Below are 12,197 nucleotides of genomic sequence, written 5' to 3' on the forward strand. Positions count from 1 at the left end.
CCATTAAAAATATTCACCATGGGGTGGGGGGAGTGGGGACAGTGGACCATGACTGTAATCGTAGGAACTCAGGAGGCTAAGATCTAAGGATCATGGTTCGAAGCTGGTCCTGTCAGGAAAGTTCACAAGACACTTATCTCCAATTAACCAGCAAAAAGCCAAAAGTGGAGGTGTGGCTCCAGTGGTAGAGCACCAGCCTTGAATGATAAAGCTAAAGTATAATAAATAGGCTGTGAGTTCAAATACCAGTACTAGTGTGTGCACATGTGCATGCACATACACACACACACACACACACACACACACACACACACACACACACACACACACACACACACACACACACACAGAAATTCACACAGGGAATGATGAAGAGGGTAGGGCTTGCTCCCCAGTCCCAATCCCTGCCCAGGTCTTCTCAGTACATATTGTTTCCCACTGGAGGCCAGGCCAGGTGAGGAAAGGGGCAGGGGGCAGCATGGTCACCAGGACTGGCAGTACCTACAGACACAGGACACAAGTTCCAGTTCAGCCAACCCCAAGTGTGAATCTCAATTGTGTCTATCCCAGTGTGGGGAGTCCTGAATCCATTGCTCTCCGTGTAACTGTTTTATCAACATACCAATTCCCTTAATTCACCCGCTAAAAAAAGCAGAAACAAAAACTACTTCCCCAACTACTTTTAGTAGCTGTAAAGTTGTGTTAACTGTCACTATAATCCGTGTTAGAGCATTTTGATCAGCCACAAGAGAAACCCCACACCTATTAGCAGTTACTTTATACAAATGTAACCATTCATTGAGTAGCTAGGATTCCAGGCATGAAACAAACCCATGATCCACAATGATGCTTAGATGCCTGTTGTTTAAGGCCTTGGGAAAGGCTATCTGAACTATGTACTTGAAAAGAATAGTCACCTGTCCTAACTCAAGTTCCTGAGAGGGCATAAGTCCAACATCTAAAAGACCAGGCCTTAGGCAGCTCTTGCGCTGTGCCGAGGGCCTGCATGGTGAGGCACAGTCCAGTGTCAAAGTTATCAAGCCCTGCGGAGCACTCAGGGTTACCTGATACACAGAAAGCAGCTAATCAGCATGAGCGCTTGCAATGATGCAAAAAGTAGGGAGGTTGGGAAGGTGGCTCAGCGGTAGAGTGCTTTCCTTGCATGCTATGAGGCCCTGAGTTCAATTCCTCAGCACCACATCAGCAGAGAAAGCTGGAAGTGGTGCAGTGGCTCAATTGGTAGAGTGCTAGCCTTGAGCTGAAGAGCTGAGGGGCAGCGCCCAGGCCCAGAGTTCAGGCCCCACGACTGACAAAAACAACAACAACAAAAATGGGGAGGGGTGCTGAGCACCTCTGTTCCCCAACTCATTCTTCTTTCCTTTTTCCTTCCTTGTCATCCAAAAGCTGAGGGTCTGTGCTTAGGAATCATTAGTTGGGCAGGGAATTAGGAAAGGGGGTGAGTGGCCACTCCAATCCAGTCATACCCATGATGCATTTCTCCTGGGAGCCAGGGCTGTGGCAGCCGCTGGGCCAACTCTCTGGCCCCCTATCCAGAACAGTCTCATTGATCCTGCTTCCTCAGAGCCCCAGCCTGATGCAGTCATTCTTTCTGAGCTTCCAACAAAGAGACTGTGCTTTAGGATCTCTGGGTTCCTGCGACTGAAAATTGCCTGGGTATAGCCTGGGCCAGAGCAGAGTAGGATCCATCAGAAGCCTCATTGAATAGGCTCCGGGGGAACAGCCTTGAGCCCCACTTCCTCAAGCCCCCCTGCTCCCTGCTCCCACTGAGAGGACTTACCCAGGCCCAGTTTGGAGATGGTCTCCAGGTCTGAGAGGCTCCTGGAGTCTAGGATGGCCTGGGGCAGGCGCAGCGTGAAGGGCAGTAAATCTCTGTGAAGACACAAAGGGAGTGGTCAAGGCAGGGAGAGGTGCTCTGAGCCATGCCCAGACCCGCAGCCCGTACGGGAAGGGCCTCCTCCCACAGCTACTCCATTCTTCCACAAGACTAGAAACGTCCCTGGAGCTGGGGGCAAGGACTGAGGCTGAGGGAAGTTTGGATGATATCTAGGTCCAGCATCCGCACCAGGGACCCCCAAGATGCAGGAGAGCCCTTGGAGTGGGCAGAGTCACGACTTCGGGCTTCTCCTGGCAGGCCCAGGCTTCCTCCAAGGCATTGTTTAGCATCCCACCCACTCCGCACTCTGACCTGCACTGTTCTGCGTGGGGACAGGCAGGATGCACAGTCAGGCACTCGGGTGCGCCCACAGCCAGACCCCGGGGTTTACAGCCCCCTCCGGGGATCGCAAGAAATGATGCAAAGGGGAAACTGAGGCCCAGAGAAGGAAAACGAAGATGTTCTGGCCCTGTGGTGGGCCGTGGACAGAGTATTCTGGGCCTCAGTCCTCCTCACTTGCAGCCCAGGGTGGGTGGTTCTGGCTCTATGCCTCATCCTGGCGTTGCAGGCCTGATAAGCCCTTCCCTGCCATTCCTCCTGCCCCTCCTCGGTGTGCGGCTGCCCCTGCTCAGCCCACTTCCTCCCCAGAGAGCGTCTTCTCTGATGAGAAGACCCAGGGATCACCAACAAGAGACCTTAAAGCCGTCAGGACCACATGGATACAGATCTGCTCCCTCATTCCCTGTGTCCTCCCTGCCCGCCCCCCCCTCCCCCAGCCCAGTTCCAAGTGCCCAAATTCCACCTGTGCTGAAAGCCTCCCTGGCGCCCTGGGCAGGGCTACATGTTTCCTTGTCATTCCTCCTGTCCATGGAATCCTAGACTGGAGCCCTCCAGCTCCTGGCAGAAGCAGGGAAGCATTTCCAGGTCTCCCAGGATTTGGCAAAGGTCACTGATGGGCAGGGCTGATGCAAGTGCCCCGCCCCCTGCTTGGGAAACACTCCCCTAGGGGGAGGAAGAGCACCCAGAGGGGCACTAAGCCTCGGGACGTGGCCTTTGCCGTCCCTACTGTCTACTGGGTGGGACTGCCAGCTGATCTTAGGTCGTCCTGCCAGTCTCCTGTGAACCCAAGGCCATCTGGAGCTGCCTGGCTGCCCCTCCAGGCAGGAGTGGCTTGGCCCCAGGCTGGGCAGGCTCTCACCTCAGGTCTCCCCTCCCCGCCACTACCCCAGTCTCTAGCTTTGAGGGGCTGCCCTGTGGGTGGGTTTTCAAATGGTTTGTTACCAGCAGACCAGTCCGGATGCTATGCCAATCTCCCCACACCTGTCCCTCCACCCTGTCGTTTTCAAGACACTGCAGGGGACAGCAGGGGAGCAAGCCCTGGCCACGCCCACCTCCCAGGCGGGTCCCTGCACTGCCTGTCCAGCTCGCTCCCCCTCGCCGGTCCCGCACAGCCTTCCGCGTTGTCCTGCGGTCCTGGACACACGTGTGTGCAGCTACCGCCACACGTCTACTTACACTCCACACAGCCCTCGCCTTCCAAGGCCACACCCCATGACCTGGCACCCACCCAGGGGTGCCTCTTCCCAGCCAACGAGACCACACACAAGATGGGAGGTTTGCTAACTGTCTGTATTATTATTATTATTGTTATTATTGTGTGATGGTGCAGCAGCTCTGTAATAAGATGTTAATTCCTGTTTTACAGATGATGGCGAAGAGGCTCAGGGGTTAAAAGATTTGCTAAGACCACCCAGCTAATGCAATACCTTCAGCCACTTACTCTGTGTGTGTGTGTGTGTGTGTGTGTGTGTGTGTGTGTGTGTGTGTGTGTTCACGCGTGCGCACAAGCATGTGCGCTGGTACTGCAACTTGAACTTAGGGACTTCGTGGTGTTCCTTAGCCTTTTCCATTTAAGGTTGGTGCTCTACCACATGAACCACACCTACACATCTGGCTTTTTACTGGTAACTGGAGATAAGAATCTCACACTTTCCTGCCTGAGATAGCTTTGAACCTCACCCCTAAGACTTCAGCATCCTGAGCAACTAAGATTACAGGTGTAAGCTTGTAATTTTTGGAACCTTTTCTCCTACCTAATCTTTACAATAACACTGGGGTATAAGCACTATGCTCTTTTAATTTCTTTGGTCATGGGCTTGAACTCAGGGCCTGGGCACTGTCCCTGAGCATTTTTGCTCAAGGCTAGCACTTACCACTTGAACCATGCCTCCATTTCTGGCTTTCTGGTGGTTAATTGGAGATAACTAGACTTTCCTGCCCTGGGTAGCTTTGAACAACAATCCTCTGATCTCAGCCTCCTGATTAGCTGTGATCATAGGTATGACTTACTAGTACAGGTGATAGATTATTTCTTCTTAAAAAATGTATTTCCAAATTTCAGCTGGGTCACACAATGCAAAGAACAATTCTCACACCTAATCTTTCTGTCCTCAGCTAGAATTTCTGTCAGAATCCTCAATGAGAGTCTGTTTGGCATCACAAGAGTTAATTCCACCTACACCAGACACTTTCTGAAAACTTCTAGTCCGATTCACTATTTCATTGTTTTAAAAAGTCATTTTACGACCCTCCTTCAGAAGGATTCTCCAACACCAGCTCCCAGCTGTTCAGTCTTAGTGACCGAGCATCTAACAGTTCAACGTGAGTCAATCTTGAGTCTGACAGCAGATTTTGAGGCTCAGTCAGTCCTTTGAGACCACCCCAATTTCAACATCAGCAACCAGTCCCAGCTCGCCTGAACTTCTGAGGGCCCCAGATCAGAGCTCTCTGGGCACAACAGAGCTGGACAGCAGCTACTTTTAAAGATGAGGCTGACCCGCACCCTGGCTTCCTGGAACGTCACAAATGTGAACCAGGGGGTTCACGTCTGGTTTGAGTGGTGCCAAAGCCCAGCTCTGCGGCTTTAACTTGAGATGACTTTAAGGTCTGCTCCCATGTTCCTGGGCTGAGTGTAGGAGCTGGTGAAAGCTGGGGTCCCGTCCACCTCCCTGCCCTGCTCCCCTTCCTTGCCCTTACTCAACCCTTGTGCCTGAATTCTGCCCTGGGAGCCCATCCTGGGAAACCCCCTGCGTGTTGATCCCTGGGTGAAGTTTCCAAACCCTGGGCTGTGGATCCATTGCTTATAAATTGGTTATTAATATAGATTCCTGGGCCCATCTGATACCCACAGAGTCAGGACCTAGAGCCCTCACCCAGCCTAGAGTGTCGGGTTCGAGGTGAGCACCCTTTTTTCTATTTCTGGGTGTGGGCTGCTGTTGAGCCCTGAACACAGCCTCTGTGGAGCACAGGGCAAGAAGGACCAGGCCTTCTGAGGACGTCACCACCACACACTGGGCCAGGGCTGGTCATGCTGTCCTGGCAATGTCTCCATGAGCAGCCTCTGGCTCAGGCCAGCAGGGCCCCCAGTGCCCTATGGGGAGCAGGCTCCAGGAGGAGGAGGGGGGCTGGTGGACTTGCTCAGGGCCAGGCCTGGGTTTGCTGTAGGGTTGGGGACACAGCTCTATGTAACGGTGAGCACTGACCAGCATATCAAAGCACCCCTCTGGAGGGGATGCCAGGCATATGAAGTGTCTTGGGAGCGGGTCTAGCTGCCTTCAGGCATGAGGTTCTGCAGGAGTCTGCATGTCCACAGTGCCAGCTGGGGCAGGTGTCTGCTCTGGGGTCACAGCTGCAGGAGATGGGTTCTGAGCTCCCAGCCTAGGCATCTTCCCACTAGGACATTTCACTCCTGAGATGCTCAGAAACTCAGGGACTCCCATCCTTCTGGTCAGGCCAGTCTGTGTCCTGTGAGTGCCCCCCAGGGACCTTTGGGAATCTGAGGGCAAGGTAAACTGTCACCTGCTCTCCTGGAGCATTGAAGATGGGAAAAACTCAAGAGGTGACATCACTGAGCTCTGGTGATCCCAGCTCCTGGATGCAAAGAAGCCCGCAGCCCAGCAGACTCCCAACCTGATGGGCACTGGGCACTGCACCATCTCTTCCTGTGCATTACCAAATTCCCTCCTGCAGCCCTGATGGGACTGGCATCGTTCCCATTTCATGGATGAGGACGGTGGGGATCAGACAGATGAAGTGACAGCTCCAGATCTGAGCCTTGCAATTATGCCTTCCTTCTTTCCTTCCTTCCTTCCTTCATTCATCCATAGTGCCTAGCATATGCCAAACACTACACTGGGCTCCTATTTCTGAGGGGAAAACTTCTTGGAATAGGAAAAGTGTGTCTCCTAAGAGCCTGGTACATCTTAACACATACAGGGCCAGGGGCCTCTTCAGTGTAGCCTGGGGCACACACGGGCCATGCCAGCTCACTGGCACTGTTACAGGATGTACACAGTGGGCAGCAGTGCAAACAGCTGGGCTTTAGAGCCAGATCTCAGTTTGAATCCTGCCCTGCTGTTTACCAGCTGTGTGACTGCTCTGTCTTGGCTTCCTCATCTGTGCAATAAGGAGCCAGGATCACTACAGGTCACCTCATGGAGTTGTAGGAAAGACCTGTATGGGTGCAAAATTCTGCATACTGGACACTACCAAAAAAAACTACCAAAAAAGCTGGAAGTAGAACAGTGCTCAAGTGGTAGAGTGCTAGCCTTGAGCAAAAAGAGGCTCAGGGACAGAACCTACATACACCCTGAGTTCAAGTCTCGGGACCAGCACGCACACACACACAGACACACAGACACACAGACACAGACACACAGACACAGACACACAGACACACAGACACACACACAGACAGACAGACACACACACACAGACAGACACAGACACACAGACACAGACACACAGACACAGACACACAGACACAGACACACACAGACACAGACAGACACACAGACACACAGACACAGACAGACACAGACAGACACACACACAGACAGACACAGACAGACAGACAGACAGACAGACAGACAGACAGACACACACACACACACACACACACACACACACACACACACACACACACCCTTGGTGCAGAGCAGGGCTGGGGCTGCTAAGGCATGGGCTATGGTAATTAGCTCTGCCATGTCCGCCCACCAGGACACCTTACCCATACTGGCTAAACACCTCCAACTTAAGCCACTGGCTTATAGCACCAAAATATATTTTTAAATTCTTGTTGATTTGAAACCAGTTCTGAATGAATGGACCGGGGCAGAGGCTGGTTGCAGATGCCTGCTCCACCCAGAAGCCACTGAGCCATCATGGGGGCTCCCACCCACGGAGCCCCAGAAGCCTCTCTTGCTGCCCCTGCTGGAAGTTCCTTCTGGAATCCCTGTTATAGCATGGTCAGGGTCACACAGGACCCCAAAGCTGTCTGTGATACGCATCATGCAGGAAGTTGGGGGACAGGTGGGGGTGGGGGTCTTACCCCCGGTCAGGAAGCCAGCGAGCCAACACCTCTCCTATGGTTACCAGAGCAAAGCCAAGGGGCATGGCAGCCAGAGGCATCGCTGCATCTCCGCATCTCTGTGCTGCTGTTTCTGACCTGCCTCCCCACAGCCACCAGTGATGTCCGTAACAGACTGATGGACGTCTGTCCCCAGCCATTCCTGGAGCCACCCACTCACCTACTGACACAGTAGAATGCGATCAGTCTGAAGATGTCCTCAAACACAAGAACAGAGCCTTCCACGTACAATACTGTGGAGAGACAAGAGAGGCCCCAGGTTAGTATACCCCAAACACAAGGGAGCAGGCGACGGCTCCTGAGGGCTGGTGGGGCATGACTTCCACCATGGTCACGCTGGCTGGCACAGCTCCAAGCAAACCACTGCCACCAAGACCTGAGGTGAGCCCGGCACTGGTGGATCACAGCTGTCACCCTAGCTACTCAGGAAGCTGAGATCTGAGGATCAAGGTTCAAAGCCAGCCTGGGCAGGAAAGTCTGTGAGACTCTTACCTTCAATTAACCACCAGAAACCTGGAAGTGGTGCTGTGATAGAGCGTTCACCTTGAGCTGAAGAGCTCAGGGACAGCACCGAGGCCCAGAGTTCAAGCCTCACGACTGACCCCCGCCTGAGGGTGTCAATGCCCTGAGAGTTTAGGGAGTAACATAGCTTGCCTTAACGAATACACACATTATTATTATTATTATTTTAGCAAATGAACACAGAGGATTCTAGATATAAGGAAAACCAACCATGTCAAGGTAGAGCATGGTTGCTCATGCCTGTAATCCTGGCTATTCAGGCAGCAGAGATTGAGGAGGATCATGGCTGGAGATCAGCCCAGGCACAAAGTTGCCAAGGCTGCATCTTCACCAACAAGCAGGATACAGCAGGGTGCACCTGTGATCGCAGCTCTGCCTGAGGGTGTGAGTTATAGGATCTCAGTCTGAGGTGGGCTCCAGGCAAAAACATCTGCAAGATGACTGCGGCAGAAAGGACTGAGGGTGTGGCTCAAGTGATAGAAAGAATGTCTAGGAACTGAGGCCTGTAGTTCAGACAGATCAAAATAAAAAGGAGTGTGTGAGATCACACTAATCTTAAGTCTTACCATTCAGTAACCTGGGGACCGGGAAGGGTGAGTGGGAAGAAGGGCCCAGCCCTGCCTCTAGGAGGCGCCCTGTGAAGAACCAGGCTCTGGACTACATGCGGCCAGGGGCACAGGGCAGCCTGGTCAGTGGTGGGAGGTCCCCAGTTCATCCCACCTCCTGTCGCCGTTCATCAACCTTCTCACCCCATGCCAGGCAAAGCGCCCTGAGCTCAGGGGCCCACAGGCTTTCCAGGCATTAGTGGGGAAGAGGGTGCCATGTGAGCAGCACAGCTGAGCCCCAGTTTCCATGTGATGGGGGAGAGAAGAGGGTGGGACCTGGGTGCAGGGGCCCGATTGACACTGGAATGGATGAAGCAGGCCTCGGTGTGACCATCACCCAGCATCCAAAGCCCAGAACCACACACTGTACGCCAACAACTCTGATTTCTATTTGCCTTAGATTCTAAGCACCAGGCTCAATAGTTCCTAAAAATATGTATATTTATCTGTGGCAAAGAGATGGGGGCTTCTCATGAGGTCAGATGTTAAAAATGAGTTTCAAGAAAAATAAGTAGAGAGAGGAAGAACTGGGTAGAGGAACTGGGTGGAGGTTCACACAGATGTGAGATAAACTCCAGCCCACAGTCATTTCCAGCTTCTGAGTGTTCCCCACGGGGCGGGGGGGGGGGGGGGGGGGGAGGGGGGTGGGCAATGGGGGTCCAGCGCCACCTAGGGCCTGAATTCAGCACAGCACCATCTTGCCACAAAGGGGGGGTGGGCGGGTAACACAGCAGGAATAGAGCCCTGGACCACACAATCAGTGGGAGAAGGAAGTTGGACCTCACCCATCCCTGTGGGTGATGCCAGGAGATCACACCTGTGAACCTTGCTACTCCAGGAGGCTGAGATCTGAAGATTAAGTGTTCAAAGCCAGCCTAGGCAGGAGAGCTTGGGAGAGTCTGTGTGGTTCAAGTGGTAGAGTGCCAGCCTTGAGTGAAAAGGCTAAAGGAGTACTTAAGGCCCTGAGTTCAAGCCACACGCACGCGTATGCACACAGAAACCCAGCCTGGCATTCTGGGCTACCCCACAGTGAGCAGCTCTCCTTTCTTGGTGTTGGTTGTATGATAATTTGGTATGTTCAGCAAACTATCAAAATACATCTCAAAGCAGCAGGGCTATTTTATTTTTTGTTGGTTGTGGGGCTTGAACTCTGGGCCTCGGCGCTGTGCCTCAGCAATTCAGCTCAAAGCTAGCGCTCTACCACTCGAGCCACAGCGCCACTTCCGGTTTTCTAGTGGCTTATTGGAGATAAGAGTCTCACAGACTTTCCTGCCTAGGCTGCCTTTGAACCACAATCTTCAGATCTCAGCCTCCTGAGTAGCTAGGTTTACAGGTGTGAGCCACCGGCACCTGGCTGTTAATATTCTTCAGACACTTTTTCTATAGAAATTCTCAAAGTCAGGCATGCCTGATGTAATTACCACAAACTTCCAGTGGATAAGGTGAATTCATATTCACCCAACGAGACCTTTATCATGCCCTCTGCATACAGAGAATGGCCACTGAACCTGAATTCTTCAGGTTCTGATTTATCTCAGCCAACAAATAAAGGGTAGTAAATCTGAATCCAGGCCTCACTGGACTTTGAGGAGAAAAGGACCATTGTATGAGAATTCACCTTGCCAAGTGTTAGCTCTGCTTACAATAACTCTTGTCTCCCCTGGGCCGGAAGTGGGCGGCGCCTCACCTACTGCGCAGGCGCTGCCTTCGTGGGTGGAGATTGGTCTGCGAGGGGGGCGTTTCCTTACACCAAGGGCTATGGGTGAAGCCCACGAACACTAACTCAACCTTCCACAGGAGCGAACAGCTTTGATAACCCTGGAATCTCTCACTTCTTACACATTTTGATCAACAGTCCAAATTCCCTTTTTTTTGGTGGCATTAGAATTTGCTAGGCTGGCATTCCACCATTTGAATCATGCCTCCAGCCCTGCTTTTGGCTGGTTATTGTGAATCAAGAACCTAGTGAACAATTCCTCTCTCATACTATGATCCTCCTGATCTCAGCTTCTTCTGGAGCTAAGATCACAGGTGTGAGCCACCAGCACCCAACTAACAATCCTTCTTAGTTCACTTTTCCACTTGTGGCGCTCATGTGAAGGCTGTGCTCAGGGCTACTCTCTGGCTGGGCATTTATCCTATGTATTATTTCATCAGCAAGTGATTATTGCATTCATGCTCTAGGGTAATGAGTAGATGGATATGGTAGCAGACAGGAAGCCCACAGGGTTTTTTTTTTTTTTTTTTCCATTGGCTCTGGCCAGGGCACTTCTCTAGAACTCCTTCCTGGGGGCAGAGGTTCAAAACATTCAGCTCAATCTCTTTAGATGAGTGAAAAGTAGGTTGATAGTGGGAAAAATGCTCAGACTGAGGTCTCACTACACACATACAAAACAGAGAAGCCTGGTAGATTAGAAGCCAAAGGAGGCTGGGCGCTGGTGGCTCACTCCTGTAATCCTAATCAGGAGGCTGAGAGTACCAGAAAACCAGAAGTGGCACTGTGGCTCAAGTGGTAGAGTACTCACCCTCAGCTGAAGAGCTCAGGGTCAGCGCCCAGGCCCAGAGTTCAAGCCCCGCAACTGACCAAAAAGAAAAAAAGCCAAAGGGACTCCAGGTAGGGTGGACATCCTGTCCCTGAGGGCAGGCAGAGTGGACTGACCTTGGCGGGGTTCAATGCTTGGAGAGAGGGACCCACCAAACCAGAGCACAACAAGAAGCCTTTACTCCAAGGTCCCTGTTATAGCCGAGACAAGATCCTTTTAATCTCCCTGCCACCCCAAAAGGCTGGGAACACTGGATCCTGATAGGTGCTTGCCCACCCACCCCCGTTCCTAAGCAACAATTGATCTGAGCTGGGCCCCTGACTGGAAAGAGGGGAGGTGCAGACACAGCGCTAAAACGTCAGAGTGACAGGGGGCTGGGGAGCCGCTTCAGGGCCTCGTGTAGGAAAGGGGAAGGCGAACCCTCTTCTAGGGGATGTCCCCCCTACCACCATCACCAGGGGATCCCCGGTAAGCCCCTGGAAGACTGGGCTCCTTCCCCATTTTGCAGGTCACAGCTGCTTTGTGGTAGAGGCCAGTCGCACTATAGTTGCCATGGGAACCACGACTTGGCTGGTGTGTGGTGAAGGAATGTCCGCCATGACCACAAGGCCCAGCCAAAGGCCCCGTTTTCTGAAACATGCCAACTGCGTCCCTTGTCCCCAGCAGTGACAGCTGGGGGAAGAGAGAGGGCTTCCTGGAGGCCCAGGGCCCCACCCACCCAGGGACCCAAGCCAGTATTCTTTCAGATGTTCACTACCAAGGCCCACAGACAGTTCTGGCCCATACCACCGCACAGATGGGGAAACTGAGGTCCAGGGATGATATATCCTCATCTTGCACGTTGGCAGCCTGGGAACTTTCCAGTATGGTTCTCTCTGGTACTGCTTTGGGGAGTTTATAAGTTTTTATTCTTTGTTGTTGTTGTGATACTGGAACTTGAACTCAGGGCCTTGTATTTGCTAGGCAACCAACTGAACCACTTAATCTGAACCACTGGGCCCTTTTTGCTTTAGTTTGTCAGAGAGGGTCTTGCTTTGTGCCAAGGTTGGCCTTAGACCATGATGCTCCGGTGTCTGCTTCCCATGGCTAGAGTTACATATGTGTATCATGATACTCAGGTTATTGGGTAACTCTGTCTAGAGTGACCTCAACACTCAATCCTCCTATCTCTGTCTTCTGCATAGCTGGGCTTACAGGCATGAACC

General features: G+C 52.5%; 1 protein-coding gene across 2 annotated transcripts in view; it reads right to left on the reverse strand.

The window, feature by feature from the left end:
* LOC138833125 (ras and Rab interactor 3-like) overlaps nt 1–12,197 on the reverse strand; it is an 87,131-nt gene that overhangs the window by 24,243 nt on the left and 50,691 nt on the right. For both annotated transcript variants that reach the window (XM_070031473.1, XM_070031471.1), the window contains 2 exons: nt 7,483–7,555; nt 1,799–1,890 (listed from right to left, as the gene is read on the reverse strand). In XM_070031473.1, coding sequence (XP_069887574.1) covers nt 1,799–1,890; nt 7,483–7,555 — 165 coding nt within the window. The remainder of the gene's footprint in view (nt 1–1,798; nt 1,891–7,482; nt 7,556–12,197) is intronic.

Source organism: Dipodomys merriami, unplaced genomic scaffold (genome assembly GCF_024711535.1).
Source record: "Dipodomys merriami isolate MVZ:Mamm:240054 unplaced genomic scaffold, mDipMer1.0.p SCAF_200, whole genome shotgun sequence".
NCBI lineage: Eukaryota > Metazoa > Chordata > Mammalia > Rodentia > Heteromyidae > Dipodomys > Dipodomys merriami.